General features: G+C 45.8%; 1 protein-coding gene across 1 annotated transcript; it reads right to left on the minus strand.

Moving 5' to 3' along the window:
* Positions 1-14,842: 14,842 nt before the first annotated feature.
* On the minus strand, positions 14,843-16,421 carry GPR45 (G protein-coupled receptor 45). The gene has a single exon (XM_074986549.1). The coding sequence runs from the start codon at positions 16,419-16,421 to the stop codon at positions 15,240-15,242; it is 1,182 nt and encodes a 393-aa protein (XP_074842650.1). The 3' UTR covers positions 14,843-15,239.
* Positions 16,422-16,697: the final 276 nt, after the last annotated feature.

A 16,697-nucleotide genomic window follows, 5' to 3' on the forward strand; every position in this document is an offset into this window, starting at 1 on the left:
AATACTTCATATATCTTATTGGGAAGCAAGCATTACATAAACATGTCTGCAGTACACTCTGTTTTCATAAAAATGCCTAAGTCGTAGGAAATGTCTAGTTTCCCTTTTTTTAAAAAAGTAAGATTTCTCTTCAGACAAGAGGTCAAATCCAGACATTTCACGTGCAATTTTAAAAAATGGAGGGAGCCCTGGGGACTTGTAATACTTGGCTACGGTGAATTTGTAGTACAACACCTCAACAGGTTTGCATGTGAGTAAGACCAAATATTAGTTCTTTGCATGCTTGCTCATTCCACGTTAGGTGTGTGTGTTTGCTGCATGCACTGGTATCTGCAGTTCTTCCTGAAGCAGTATCCGAAGGCGACCCGGCTCTGGCACCATATAGAGTGGGTACCACTGGCTCTCCGCAACCCTCTGTTCCTTCTTGCTGTCACTGATGTTGCGTGGAACTTCTGCAGCTTCAGCTGGTTTCTTTAGCCCTCGTTCTGTGCAAACACACATTTTCTGTAGTATCAAGAGTTTTTCATAGTTTTTAGTTCCCCGAGTTTAGTTCTTAGTTTGGTAGTTCTCCTGAACAGGACTCAGTTTAGGCATGACCCAATCCCCAGGCTTTAAACTTTGTGAATTGTGCAAGCATCCTATGCCTGTTAGCAACCTGCACAGTAGTTCCCTGAGTTGTCTGGGCGAGGAGCACATTAGCAACAAGCACTGCATTTGCAGGTCTCAAACTCTGGATGGTAAGAGACATTCACCTCAAGGCACTTCTAATGGAGTCAGCGCTAATTCTGGCACCAGAGCAGAGGCCAAAGTGTGTCCCGTGTATCACAGCATTCGTGCGAAAGGCCCTGTGGGCGCTGTCTTTGAGCCCATGCCACTCTCCCTCTCCAGCCCTGATCAAGAAGCCTAGGAGATCTTCCCCTTGCAGATCCCTTATGTCCCGTAAGGGAAAGGAGAGAACAGGAGGAGGGCCAAGACTTTTATTAGGTGGCTCCTCGCCTGTCTGGGATCCAATCTCAAGCCAAGCAGTCCAGCCCTTTCCATGCTGTACCTGCCACGCAGGGCAGTGATGAAGGCCTCCGGCGCACATAGATGCTGTCCACTCTTGAGGTGTTGTGGGTAGCCCAGGGCATTTTGACTTTGGTGGTGCCAGTAGCACCAACCCAGATGGTGTCACAGTCCCGGGGCAAGCCCATGTTGTGCTCCTTTCCAGCCTCTCCACTCCGGTTGTCCCACTTCCCATCTAAGGGCCTTCCCACCGGTGCTATCCCATGCAATGCTTCCATGACTTGCACGTGGGAAGGTAGGCTCCACAAATGCCCCTTCAGTCCCTGAGCACTGGAATGAAGACGCTGGGCACAGATCACCAGGAGCCCATCACAGACCAGTTGCAGCTTGAGCCCTTCAGCAAGGGTACTGAGGCAGTCTCTCCCCACCCCACATGTCTCCAAGGCTTTGGCCTTGCTCACAAGACTGTTCATGTGGACGGCATCACCAGTCTCTATCTTGGAGTTCCTTCAGTCACCAGACCTGGTCCAGCTTCTGGCACTGGGTGAGCGGTGGGAAGCATCAACTGCTGGTTTACTGTGGTCAATCTGGCCATCCACTAATGGTCACTGAGGTCCCAAAATAGAGACTCATCCCTGTGCAAGAAGAGACTGCAGGCCTGCCCGATCCTGATTGCTGGGCAGAGAGTGCTCCTCCACCTAAAGGCCAGTACTGAGCAGAGGTTCCCTACCACCATGGCAGGTACCCACACTGGTGGTTCTGCCCTCATCTTTGGCACTGCCACTATCCATATGACTGCTGGGACAATGGGTGATGCCCTGGAACTAGTGGAACCTCTGCATGTTTACCCAACCATCCCAGGTTACTTGATCGGTTTCAGAGGCATCAGAAAGGCCACCCTCTCCAGCTGGTGCAAGCCACTGAGGCGAGAACCCCCAAAGACCCACGAGGCTCTAAAGGAGCAGCCTGCTGCCCTGGAGGAGGAAGGGACAGAGCTCGCAGCACTGGCTTCTTCCTTGTCACTGTACAAGACCACTGTGGATCCTTCTCACCCAGTTCTGCAGCATGGTGAAAAGGCACATCAGTAATTCCTGAAAAGAGTCAGCTCTTTACCTGGGGCTTTGCAGAGGAGCCCGAAGGACCGTTAAACACTTCATTCAATGTTTTGCGTGCTGTGGTACCAGACAGAGTGGCCATGCCCCTTCATCACTAACACCCTTAGGCAAACTCCCTCCTTGCCCTACATTTCCGTAAGAACTGAATGTAAATATTTTGTGCCAGTAAAAGGCCATTAGTATCTGTATACTCATTTGGACCCTAACATCCTAGTAGCTGAAATGGTCAGCCAGAGGGGGGGAGAGGATCGGTGAAGGATAAAGCCAAAGAACAAAGACTTCAGGAGACTGGATTTGTTTTGGGCAGAAAAATTTATTTCATCTGCAAGCCTGCAACTGAGGGTGTCTTATTGCCAAGCAATCCTTGGCCACTACAGTTTCAGTATGTGGCAGTCCATGGATAAATTCAAAGAATCCACTCCCTGAAGGGTCCAGGAAGGAGTTCAAATGGGTCCCAGAAAAGGGCCTGGCAGATGATAGCGCAGCCATCTAAGAAGCTTCTAATGTGGTGGAATTCATGGCTTATACTATGGTCCAGTCATGTCCACGAGTTGGGCATCTGCAGCTTGTCAGCAAAGACTCCGCGTTGATGCAAGACTTTCCTTTTGATGATCGTGCTCCATTTGTGGAGCAACTGGAGCCAAAATGAATGAGCTGAAGGACCTCCATGCTAGTCTGAAGATATTTGAGTAGTACATTCCTGGCCCTGCCCGTAAACAATTCTGGCTGCAACACCCTGAGGATCAAGGGATCCAGACTCATCAGGAGCAGTCTTCCCCCACCCTCCAAAAAAGGGGAGGGTGGGAGAGGGGATGGGCTACAAACACTGGACGAGCCTACTGCCCCTACTCTTGGCACCATTAGGCTTGACTTGCTCCAAAAGGGGAGAGGTCATTTTGAGAGTGTACTTGAGGGTGACATACCAGACTGCGCCATGGGTCCAATCACGCGTTGGCTTCTGGGTCCTAAACACAGTATTTTAGGGCTATAAACTCCTGTTTCTTTCAGACCACCCTCCCCATTGCTCTTCAGGGACCATTCTCAAGTGAGCTTTGTCTGGCAGGAGGTTCAGCAGTTGCTGCAGCTGGGTGCAGTAGAGGAGTTTCTGCTCCAATACTGGAACAGGGGAATCTATTCCCAATTTATATTTTTTAATTTCAGAGTCCAGGGGCAGTCTGTATTCTATCATGGACCTGCAAAATTTCAACAGGTACCTAAAGAGGCTAAAATCCTCATGGTCTTTCTGGCCTCCATTATTCCCTCCTTGTATCTGGGAGGCTGGTATGTTGCCCTTCACCTGAAGGACGCATATTTTCATGTAGCGATCTTCTCAGGGTACAGATGCCTCTTTCCATTTATGGTGGGTTCCACCTACTACAAGTTTACAGCCCTTCGAATTCACCTGATTGCAGCACCCAGAGTGTTTACCCAGTGCATGGCAGTGCTGGCTCCTTACCTCAGGCACTGGATTACCTAGATCTACCTGTACCTTGACTGCTTGGTCAAAGGCAGCACCAAACTGCATGTCCATCAAGACATTGAAGTCCTGTAAGCCACGTGCCACTTTAGGCCTCCTGATCAATGACCCAAACAAAAAAAAAAAAGTCTGTTAGTTCCCATTCAAAGAACAGAATTTATTGGGCTGTTCCTCAGTTTGACCTAAGGAAGGCCATTCCTACCACTAGACAGATTTCAGGCCCTAATGGACCTCATCATCAGTGTTCCCTCTAATCCATTTGTATGTGGAATAAATTTATGTGCATTGACGCACATGTGACCGCACCACCAATGGGAACAAAAAAACCCAGCAGTGGGTGTTCTGCTAATCAGCTGGGAGCATTTGAACCTCTCCCGAGCAGCTGCATGCATGCACATCTTATGGGGAACTTCGCTAATCAAAGTTTTCATTTTCCTCTGATACTGGCCAGGGTGTGCCTGCAGCATCACATAGTGTCATACACATGTTATTCCTGCAGCAATAGCAGGCATCAGCTATTCCTGGTCCAGAGATCACCTGGAAAAGGTTGCCACCATTCTCGTGGTGGAACTGAGCTTGCTGCAATGGTGGGCAGATTTCAAGAAAGTCTTAGGAGCTCCATTTATCAGCCCCCGCACCCCGCCCATTTCATTGAGCTGGCCGGACCCCTCAGACCTTGGCTGGGATGCACATTTCTGAGATCTCCAGAACCAAGGGACATGATCTCCCAGGGAAGATGACATTACACACAAACATTAAGGAAATCAAGCTGGCCACTGGGGTCTTTTTGCCACACCCATCAGGCAAAGTGATGAGAATCCTGATAGCATGTCCTCAGCATTCTATATCAAAGGGAAAGGAGAAACCTGTTTCATCGACTCTCTGCAAGGAGGCTACCTGCCTCTGAAACTTCTGCATCAGTCGCAATATCCGTTTTTAAGGAGATCCCATTTCTCGCATCAGGAAAGCCCTAGGGGATCACCTCAGCAAGGGCTTGTCAGTGCAAGTGGGGTTGCTCCACTCAGAGGTGGCCTTCCTGACCTTTGCGATGAGACTCCCCAGGTGGACCTATGTGCCATTTGCTCTTGGCTTTGCTCTGGGCAAGAGCCTCCCATGCGTTCCTCCTGTGGTGGATTGGGGTGGGGGAGGAAGAACTGATGCGCGCATTCCCTCCAATCCTTCTCAGCAGCAGGGTCCTAGTAAATATCAAAATAGACAAGGTGTAGGTTATCGTGATTGCTCCAGTGTGGCCTCGAGCACTGGTTCAGCATGCTCATGAACATGGAGGTGGGCCTTCTCTGGCCCTTTATCAATGAGCTGGACCGATTATTGTGGGATTAGTCACCTCCTACACCCCAATCTCAAGTCTCCATATCTGTGTGGCTGCTCCATGGTTGAACCCTTAGAAGGGGTTTTCCTGAGAAGCAGGAAACCATCAATGAGAGTGACTTACCTAGCCACGTGGACAAGGTTTTTCACATTAAAACATGGCATTTCTTTGTGGTGTTCAGTGCAGTCCATTTTAGATTACTTACTGGAGCTCAAGAACCAGGGTCTAGCATATGCCTCCATGAGGGTGCACCTAGTGGCCATCTCCACATTTAACTAGCCACTCCATTTTACCCACAGATACAGAGCCCCTTCCTGCAGTGGGATCTTAACCTGGTTCTTTCCAGGCTGCTTTCCTGGTGATGGTCACATTGGCTAGGCAAGAAATGTCTTGGAGATTAAGGCCTCGATCTCAGAACCGCCTTACGTGGTCTCGTAAAAAGGTCCAACTGTGGTCCCACCTGGCCTTCCTGTTTAAAGGTGGCATCTTCCTTCTACATAAACAAGGACAATACTTCTCCTGGTGTTCTGTCCTAAGCTACACAAGACTGCCATAGAGAGGTGTTTTCATGCAATGTGTATCCAGAGGACTGTGACCACCTACTTGGAGCAAAGCATTTCCATAAGCCAAACTAGCTCTGTATCACTGCAGCGGGTAGGATGAAGGGCCTTTCCCGTCTCCTTCCAGAAGTTTACCTATTGGATCACCACTTGCATAAAGACTTGTTACGAGCTGGCAAAGGTCTCGGCACTGCCAACTTTTAGATTTAATTTGACTAGAGCACAGGTGTCTTCTGAGGATTTTCTGGGGCACATCCTGATCCACGATGTCTGTAGAGCCATGGCATGGTCCTCTATTCATGTCTCATTGTGCCTGAGATGACGCTGGGTTTGGTAGAGCTGTTACATTCTATGCAGCCACGAACTCCTACCTACTTCCAAGGGTATTACTTGGAGTTACCTAAGGTGAAATGGACATGAGCAAGCATGTGAAGAAAAGACTGCTGTTCCATAACTGGTGTTCTTCGAGAGATGATGCTTACGTCGATTCCATGATCTGCCCACCTTCCCCACTGTTGGAGTTTCCAACAAGAAGGATCTGAGTGCAGGCACCACTCCAGAGGGTGCCAGATCCAGGTTCCTTATGGATACGACTGAGGGAAAAACTTCCAACAAGCGTGTGCACATCTAATGTGAAATGGCCATGAGCAACACCTCTCTAAGAACACCAGCTACAGACCAAGCTTGCTTATGTCCCTTCCACATTAGATGTTGAGTTTTTTCTTACCACGTTTAACAGTATCTAAATGTAGCTTGTAATACATCTATATAGTGGATTCAAATCCAGCTGTAGCACTCAAGCCAGGCCCACGTTAAGAGTATATAAAAAAGGATAGAATAATATGATCTAATCTTAATTGGAAGGAGAGTGGGCAAAAAAAGGTACATAAGTCTTTAACTCAAGGGAACTTTACGAGTGTAATCTTGCGATGGACTGCAATACATTGCTACTTGAATTTTAACCTCTGTATCACTTAGTGCTTTCATTGTTTTCCTACAGCTTTGCACATGTTGAACAATTCTAAAATGTAGAGAAACACCTTTGTTTGCTGATAGAATTAAGCAGTGTAAACTTGTCTCAAAACAACTCAGTTTTGTGGAAAAATAAATTACCAGGTTTGGGGGACTACTGCCTCTATCACAAAAACCTTAATTGAAGTTCAAAATCTAGATCAGTTTGCAAGGTATTATTTTTTTAAAATCTCTTCAGTTACATCATCATGTTCTGGAAACTTTGCATATTTGCTTTTGCCCCCCACTTTGAGAATTTACCTCCAACTAAATTAAAATTTTGTAGGCACCACTACAGTAATGCAGCATCTCTAAACTGGGTATAATTTGTTTTGAGATTCACTAGAACTTCCAAATGAAAGTGAACCAAAGATAGATCCAGGTTCTACAGAGAACAGTGGAAGCATAGGGGTGACTACAATCCTTCATGATGCAGCTTAAAGAATGACTTTCCCTGAAGTAGTTTTGTGGGAGTAGTCTGGAAAGGTTGAAGACACTTCCTTGCTGGCCAACTTCTTAAGATTTTTTGAAGCAAAATGTCAGAGAAGCTAGCAAGATTAGGTTCAGAACAGCAGAAAGATGTTGACCTACAGATGTGTGGGCTTTTCTGACTTTCTCGCATTTTCTGTCTTTTTAGCTCTGTGTTAAACCCTGTGTGATATCAGTAGCGGCACGGCAGTGTGGAGTGCCTCCTGCTAACCGTCTGTGTTCAGAGAAGGTTGGAACTTCCCTGTTCTAACTAGTAACACTTTCTATCATAAAGAGCGTGTTAAGTCTTTGTTTACTCTGTCTGGGGAGAGATGGTTAGTGTCAGCAACCCTGCTTACAACTTGGATAAGAAATGACAACAGCCGTGACTTGGAATTGTCATTTTTTCTGATTTATTCTTGCCTTTGAAACACTACTTTCTGTATGTGCTTTCACAGCAGTTGTATTGCAGTCTCTCTGCAACTTTCTGAATAAATTTTTAGACCGATAAATCATTTATGGTTCTGGAAGTCAGTTCAAAGCACTTGTGTCTTCAGGACCTAAGCCTCTCTAGCACGCAAATTTCAGCACAGGCTATAAACCACAATCTTGTAATGATACTATTCAGGGCAGCTACTGGAGCTGAAGCTTCTTTCCAGCTGGTTGTCCATATAATTTGAGATTCAGATGATTATTATCAACATGAAACAAACTTCTCCAGATGCCTTTTGCTTCAATACCTGGCTCATAGCTTTCTGTACTGCCTGCTACTAGCACATGCTGAAACCGCACTGAATGTTGGCAAAAACTTCAAGTAAATTGCATTTCCGGAGTTCAGTCACGTATTTTGGTTAATGTTTCCACAATTGCTCTGCTTAGAGAAGATCTCTTTTCTCTGTCCCTCTTCCCCACATCTTCACTCTGGGGGCGGGGGGAGAAGGGGGGAGGGAACTTGATTGAGTCGTCTTGTCCCTATTTGTCTGCACCTCTTTCTGAAGTAAAAAGGATAGGAGGAATAATTGATTAAAAGCTGCACTTCAGAGGCCAGTGTTGTGTTCAAAATAGCAGTTCAAATTATGCCTGTAAATCAGGGATGGGGAAACTTTCTTACTGGGTCCTCTGGCCCTCACAAAAAATGAGTTGGAAGCCACATACAGCCCAGCGGAGGGGAGGGAGACAAAAATGAGGGGTTCAGGAGGAAGCTCCAGGCTGGGGCAGAGGATTGGGGTGCAGAAGAGAATCAGGGCTTTGACTGGGAGGGTGGGGTGTGCAAACTCTTGTGTGCAGCTAGGGTTTAGGGGTTTTGGGTGCAGGGGAGAGCTCCAGGCAGGGATCTGGGACGGGATGGGGTTCAGGCTCTTGGAGCCAGTTGGGGTGTGGGAGGGGGCTGGGAGAGGGGTTGGCATGCAAGAGGGGATAGGTGGCACTTACCTCAAGCAGCTCTTGTGTAGTGACGTAACAGAGCTAAGGCAAGCTCTGAGCCTGCCCTGAGCCTGCACTGCTGCAAGTGGCTGCAGCTGGCACAGCATGTCCTTGCGGACCTGAGGAGTGGGCAGTGGTGGCATTGCACCCACAACTTCCTGGCCAGTTGGTGCTGTGAGGGCAGTGCCGGCAAGCAGAGTGTGGTACTTACTGAATAATGGTGAGCTCAGCACTCCTCAGCTCCTACCTAGGAAGGGAGGGGAGACCTGAGGCTCAGGCTTATGGCCAGCAGCACAAAGACTTGCTGTGGCTTGGATTAAATTAAGCAGGGGACAGATCTGTCCGGGGGCTGGAGGTTACACATCCCTGCTTCTAAGGATTTCAGCCTGGTGTCAATGATTTGTCGTGCAACTTGATTACAAGAATATTGTTGAAAAATAGCATACCCATGTAAGTTAAAGACAGTTAGTTACTTTTATGCACTGTACGTAACAAAGCTTATGATATGAGATTTTTATGCACATTGATGTCTCTTGAATGTTGTTTTGGTTTTGATTTTGGGTTTTTTATTTCTTTTAACACCACATTTCACTAAGGGTTTGTTTCCACAGAAAATTACTGCTCTGCAAGTCAGTCCTAGTCTGCTCTAAAAATTTATATTGGTGCAACTGTGTTCCTCCAAGGGTGCAGATTTGCCAAAATCTTGAGTAACAACTGTATCAACTGAGTGGCCGGTACAGACAATGCTATATCAACAGCAGTGCGTCTCCTGTTAGCACAGCTACCACCTGTCTGGCAGGTGGAGTATCTACACTGATGGGAGAATCCTTCCCATCTGTGTAGGTAGCATATTCATGAAGTACTGTAGTTTAGAGACTGCCTCAAAATATGAAGCCCTTGCCATACACTCATGTCCCAAGTGGTCACTGCTCAAGCACACTGAAAGTTCTGAATTATAGCTCTGAGATCATTCGTTGCCTCCTCAGCCATCTCATTCTTGGGTTCCTTAAAAATACCATTTTCTGTTATGGATCAGTATTATGAAACTGGCATCTTTGGGTTGGGAATATATGCATATAAGCCATTTAATAGCTTCATTATACATTCTCATGTGAAAGCTCAACTCTGAACCCATGACCAGACTTCACAACAAAATGTTTCAAGTTTCTGTATTATGTCGTACCATGATTAATTTTAAAAATCAGTCATTCCGGAGGCTAGTTTTCATTGTCTACACTAATACAATCACCCATTCTTTCCCACTTAGCTTTAGTCTGATCATTCTATATAGATCAGCATGATCTAAATTTTTAGTTGTCATTTTTCACATTAAACTTACATTGCCATCATGAGTTAATTCATCCTGTCATCAGTTCCATTGCTGCCTATAAATTTCTATTATAGAGTGTTTCCTTGTTGTAGAACGTTCCCTGAACTGTAAGCTAACAGGTTTGATGCTCCATGAACACAGATTATTAATGTGCTGCTGCTCCCAACAGGGGAGAGGATAACTCTTTGCAGAGGTAATAGCTAATTACACACACAAAAAAGATATGCCTGGGTTAAGCTTGCTCCTGTGGCCACCTTCACACTTACTCTTTGGCTGTTTTGATTTCTTGCTTGGTATGTCAGTGAACGCAGTCAGCAATGTGTGGAATGTACAAATGTTCAACATGTTGATTTGAATAAATTATTTTAATACTTTCTGTAACTTGCTTTCTAGAGGTATGCAACATTTTAAATGAAACGAATATGTATGCGTGAAGTGTGTTGCCTGTGAGGACTGTTAGACTGTTTATACGGGGGAGTTATTTCAGGATACTGCATCTATGCAATGTGCCTGTCATCTTGAAATATTTTTCCAAATAACATGCATGCTATTTTGACACCCTTGTATACCTCACTGCAGGAGGAGTAAGGGATGCCTTGAGGCAGTGCTTTATTTCAACACGTGAAGTCATTTAGACCGCAACTTGCTGAAATAGCCTGTTTTGAAATTCTCGAAATAAACTACGCAATTTGCATAGCACAAATTGCATTGCTTATTTCTAGTCCAGGCTGTCCTGTAGATATAGTCTTAGTGTTGGTCCCACTCTTCCGTGCAGAGTGGGGAATCTAAAATTAATGCACTTCGTTGTGCAGAGTAACAATCCTCCAATCTAAACCCAAAGCTCTCAGTAATTTTACTCTCTCTGATGCAGTTTCAGGAAATAAACAAGAGGGACTCAGTGCCCTCCTCTATGTGGCTGCTAGCGAAGCACTTTTTACATGAAGCCTTCATCATCTTAGTCTCCAACACTCACAGTGGAGGGCCTGTGCCGTAAGTGTGTGGTTTATTTAGCCCATGTCTCTGCTGCACTTTCATCATTAAAACTTCTATTGCTCAGGAGAGTGGGGAAAAAACCACCACCTCAACAAGCAGATTTGACAACAAAAAGCACAGTGAGGTGGATTTCTCTGATCAGGGGAAAGCTCTCTCTCCTGGTGACAAAGAGCACCTATGTTGCTTACCTTAAATAGCGCAGTTGTAATGACACAGCGGTGCCCTTGTAAGGTAGGTATCATCTTTGGCTCAAGCACATACAAACACAATGGGTTGTGGAGCTCCTCCAACCATTCGTTACCTCTGTGGTTTAGAGGGGTCTTGAGTGGTCACGTGTCCAACTGTAAGCCTGCTGCAGGGGATTCTAAGAGGCACCTAAATCAAATGGCTACAACTACATCAACATTGGAAAAGTACCGGAAGTCAGGAGAGATTCCAGAAGACTAGAAAAGAGGCAAATATAGTGCCCATCTGTAAAAAGGGGGAAAAGAACAACCCAGGAAACTACAGAGCAATCAGTTTAACTTCTGTGCTGGGAAAGATAATGGAGCAAATAATTAAGGAATTCATCTGGAAGAAAATAGGGTGCTAGGTAACAGCCAGCATGGATTTGTAAAGAACAAATCATGCCAAACTAACATGATAGTTTTCTTTGACAGGATAACAAGTCTTGTGCGTAAGGGAGAAGCAGTGGATGTGGTACACCTAGACTTTAGTAAGATATTTGATATGGTCTCGCATGATCTTCTTATCAATAAACTGGGCAAATACAACTTAGATGGGGCTACTATAAGATGGGTGCATAACTGGCTGGATAACCATTCTCAGAGTAGTTATTAATGGTTCACAGTCATGCTGAAAGAGCATAACAAGTGGGGTTTTGCAGGGGTCTGTTTTGGGACCAGTTCTGTTCAATATGTTCAACAATTTAGATATTGACATAGCGAGTGCTCTTAGTAAATTTGCAGATACCAGGGTGGCGGGGGTTACAAGTACTTTGGAGGATAGGGTCAGAATTCAAACTGATTTGGACAAATTGGAGAAATGGTCTGAGGTAAATAGGATGAAGTTTAATAAAGACAAATACAAAGTGCTCCACTTAGGAAGCAACAATCAATTGAAACACTTGTACGGAATGGGAAGTGACTCTAGCAAGGGTTATGGCAGAAATGGATCTAGGGCTCATAGTGGAACACAAGCTAAATATAGGGCAGGAGGGTGATGCTGTTGCAAAAAAAAGCAAACAAGATTCTGTCTGGGATGAATTAACGGATGTTTTTCAGCAGAACATGACACGTGCAAGGGGGGGGTTGTGAAATTTTGTAAGTGGGGTGCAGTGCGATTGGCCTCCCCTCCATCCCTCACAGCCTCCGTTGCCTTTCCCACAGCCACTCTGCTCTTATGCTGCAGAGAGCTTCTCTCTCTCTGTAGAGGGCTGTTTGCCGGCATTTCCCCCCCCCCCCACCCCCCCGACTCCACTCCCTGAGGCAGCAGCTCACATCAGGGGTGTCTCCCTAGAAAGAGGGTGTGGCTTTGCTGCAGGACAGCAGCTTGATTAATGGCCCTTCTGTAGGGAAGTGAGCATCATCTGAGTGCTTCTTGCTCCACACAGCCTGTCCTGTGCCTTAGAAAAGACCAATCTGCTTGCAGCTCCCAGCAGAAGAAGCTGGGGGACAATGTGGTTAGAGAAGCAGGAGGGCTTCACGCTCTATGCAGACCTGCCAGCTGCTCACTCCCTGCTCCCACCAGGCAGGGCCAACAAGAAAAGTAAGTCCCCTTTCAGCATTGTACTGAGGTCTCCCGAGCACTGGCTCTGGGCTCAAACTCCAAGGGGCTTTGCTTTATAAATGCTCGTTCTATTTTGTGAGTTGTGTTCAGACTTAACTCCTTGAGGCTTCCTGGCCTGGACTCGCTTTGGAGCTTCCAAGCATCTGATATAAAGAGAGATGAATATGTCTTGTTGGAAATTTCATTGCTGCTGAGAATCCTTTACAGGGAGAAGCAGTGTAACTTACAAAACTAGCACAGTTGCTATCAACCCCTTTTTTGTTTAGTGCCAGGCTCAGGGAAATGATGCCGTGGGGCCAATCGATTTAAAAAAGGAAATTTATAATTTTTTTTTAACTGGTCTCTCTCCCTTTAGTGAACTAAAAATAAAAGCCGAGCTTTTCAAAAGTGAAAGTGGCATTCAGAAAGCTGATTTATCTGCTGCCTCCCCCTCTCAGCCCTGCAGTCTCGGTTGCCACCACGGCTGAGGGAGTGTAGTGCGGCACTTCTGGGAAACCACCGCTCGCGTCCAGGGTCGTCGGGTGGGGGCTGCTAATTGCAGGGACAAAAAGTGGGGCTTGATGTAACACGTTTGCTCACCCCGACCCAAGGGACAGGATCATAGGGAGATAATATGCAGGGCAAACAGGGAAGGACCAATTTCAACACGGGATCTAGGATGTATGTAGGTAGTCTGTTGTGTCCAACAATGACGTCTTGAGCTTGCACAGGCTCATCGGTTGTGGACTCGCATGTGGCTGAGGAGTCCAAGCTTTGAATGGCGTGGGCGTTCACAGTGGGGGCAAGGGAATTGTCCTGGCTCTGTCCACGTGGCTGCTGCTGTTGCTTTCTTCCTGTCACGAGCATCAATGAGGTGTACGCGTCACCGCTCTTCAGAGTTGTCATACATGTGTCGTATGAGAGCACACCAGCCTGTTCGGTCTTTTGCATGCTGCTTGGACAAATTGTGGAAGTAGGACAGACCAGAGGGGCAATAAAGAAAATGTTGGGGAGATAGAACTGGAGACCAGGGCCTCTGTGTGAGGAGGGGAAGAAAGGACGAGGTCAAATGAGAGTTACGCACACTCAATTAGTATGCATAAACAAGGGAGGAGAAAAACACTAGTGATAGAAATAAAAGAAGGGTGGGCGATAGGTCAATGCATGAGATTGGAAGCCAGAACTTCAGCCCACCGCCTGGTCTGCCATAGAGTAGCTGGGTCCTTAAAATCATGTCACTGCCATCCTGTGCCTCAGTTTCCCCTCTGTAAAATGGAGCTCAGAATTATCACACTGGACTCTGATGTTGACTCATTTCCCCTCTATTGTGTGATGTGCTCTTCATCTTTATATTAAGAGTCCCTGATGGAAAGTTTGTATAAGTGTCAATGACGAAATTAGGTGATGGGAGACAAGTCAGAAAAACCTCGTTTGTGAAAAACTCTTGGGGAGCTGCACAACATATGACAGCTCTGGCTATTTTAAAAAAAATGAAACGCGTCACAACTGCTAGTCATTGTCACAATATAAAAATGCTTTAGTAGCCATATGTCCATCTAATACTAGCTTCTGGGAGGTAGATGTCTGTGTATTCAAACTTTTACACCCATGGAAGAGGAACAGGCTTTACCTGACAGTTTTACCACTGTACAAAACAATCATTGCCACCTCCATGTCTCACTGTGCAGAAAAGTTGCAGAAGACGAGGATTCTAAGTCTGCAGTGATTTGGCAAGGATCAGAATTAAAACCTTTGTTTTACAACAGGGGTCAGCAACCCCCGGCACAGGTGCCAAGAGTGACATGTAAGGCAATTTTCACTGGCGTGTGAAGCTGGAGCTCAGTCCCACCCCTCCTCCCCCATGGAGCTGGGAGCTTGCTCAAAGCAGTTCTGTCTGTGAATTCACAAGACTAGCTAATTCTACCAACCCCCACCTAAATGGTAGTAAAGTGTTGCATCTTTTTTTATTAGTGAAGTTGTGGTAAGCAGGACTATTAGGGTAGGTCTACACAGCAGCCTTATTCTGAAATAGCTCTTTCAAAATGGGACTGCTACACACAAATGTATTTTGAAAAGCACTTAGCTATTTGGAAATATATAGTCTGCACACACACTGCATATTTCAAAATAGGCACTCTCTCATGGAATGAGGGTTGCCTATTTTGAAATAAGCCAATGGCTATTTTGAAATTACTTTGCAATAGCTGTTGCATCGTTTAGATGCAGGAACAGCCATTATTTTAAAACTATGCTGTGTAGACATACCCTTAGTGACCATACATGGGAGGTCAAAAGATCAAATATCGGCACTTGGCCTGAGAAAGGTTGCTGACCCCCCTGTTCTAGAGCTTGGTACTCCAGACTTTGGCCTCTCATTTCTGTTCTTGTTGCTGTATTTTCTCCACTTGAACTGTGTGAGGAAAGCAATAGTTTTATTTATTTTCTAAAAAAAGGATGATACAGGCTCTTTGCTGTTTAAACAATATGGTGCTATTGGCCTACATTTTTTGGTCACAAGTGATATTTTTGCATGGCACTGAGTATTGCAACATTATTGCACCCAATGGTTTCAACGGAAGCAGTACTACTGAGTTATTTGCTAGCATGGGGGGAAGTTAGAAATACATTCATATCCCAGAGACCAACATAGCATGGAACCGTTTAAGATTGTTGACAACTGCGGAAAGTAGTAGAAATGAACTATTGCCTGTTTTAGCTGATCCTTTCATAACTTTCCCTGCACTGACCCCGGAGCTTCTTCCTAAACGGAGGACTGGGTCTCACTACAGATGTATATTGTACTTGGTTGTATTCTCCTCTTTGTTCTTCCAGGCACTTTAGGGAGGATCTTGAATGTTTTAGGCATGAACTCCATGCAGGCCTCACGGAATTTCTTGATTCTCCAACAGTAGACAACCGGGTTGAACACAGGCTTGAGGTAACTCAGCCACAGGATGTAGGTGCTGGTGATGTAGAAAGAAGGGCTATAATAGAACTGTCTGCTAAACACAGACAGCAAGCTGAACACAGTGTGGGGAAGCCAGCAGAGTGAAAAGCCAATGAACAGAATGAGAATTGTAGTGAAGGCTCTGGTTTTGAAGCTCATGTCCACGTTCATCTGCGGAGACTTCTGTAGCCCTATGAGGCCTAGTTTGCTCTCCTGGCTCAAGCAAAGGCTGTCAGCATGGTTGTGTATCCTAAGGGCATTGCGCCGCACGGTGTTCAGAATGCAAAGGTAAGAATACAGCATGACACTGAAAGGGATGAAGAAAATGGACACAACTAGCATCACGGCATATGCTCTGTCAGCAGGAAATTCAGTGTACCCCAGAACACACTGGGGAGCCCGGGCTGGCACCTCCACAAATGTCCATCCAGTCACCGATGGAAAGGAAATGCAAAAGGACAGTGCCCAGGAAATGCCGATGATGACCTTGGCACGGTGGGGGTTCAACTTGTCTTGCCGCTGAACGATGATTAAGAAACGGTCCACACTAATAACCAAGAGTATAGAAACTCCTTCCAAGACAAATAACCAATAGAGCATAGCTGATATCCGGCAGAAGTGAGCCCCAAAGTTCCAGTTCACTGTAATAATTGTAATGGTGGTAAAAGGCATGCAGAGCAAAGACAGCATGATGTCTGAAAAGGCCAAAGTTGCTAGCAGCAGATTGATGGCTGAACGCATGGCTGGCTTCTGGTAGACAATGAGACAGACAATAGCATTACCAAAAAACCCAATGGCAATCATGAGTATCATTATTATTACCAACCCTATCTTGAGTGGGGCTGGCAGAGCTGTGTAACTGGAGCCTATGGATGAGGTGCTCACATTGAGAGCAACGGAAGTGTCTATGGAAGTGTCATTGCCATCACTGACAGACCCGACCTGGGAGAAGGAAAAGCCAAAAGGTCTTCCCATTACCTCTTCGATTGTTGCCATTTTTTCATCTTGCCTGCCGGGAAAAGGCCGTGGACATATATCTGACACCAGTTGTGGTTAATTGGCGTTGATTAATGATTAAAATACAGGCCTGCCTCTGAGGAAATACTTTTCAGGTATCAGGAGGGCTAAACAAAAGGAAATACCGAGGAAAGAACAAGTAACTTCAGGATTTGTTGGAGCTGAGGCCATCTTCAAGTATAGTTGCTTGGTGCATCACCAACCTAGAGAGAAAATAGTAAAGTGAATAATAAGTTACTCGGTGTCTGTTTAAAA

Source organism: Carettochelys insculpta, chromosome 1 (assembly GCF_033958435.1).
Source record: "Carettochelys insculpta isolate YL-2023 chromosome 1, ASM3395843v1, whole genome shotgun sequence".
Lineage (NCBI taxonomy): Eukaryota > Metazoa > Chordata > Testudines > Carettochelyidae > Carettochelys > Carettochelys insculpta.

Bases quoted from the DNA above. Each gene is read 5' to 3' on its own strand.
- GPR45 (XM_074986549.1), bottom strand. From the start codon at position 16,421: ATGGCAACAATCGAAGAGGTAATGGGAAGACCTTTTGGCTTTTCCTTC.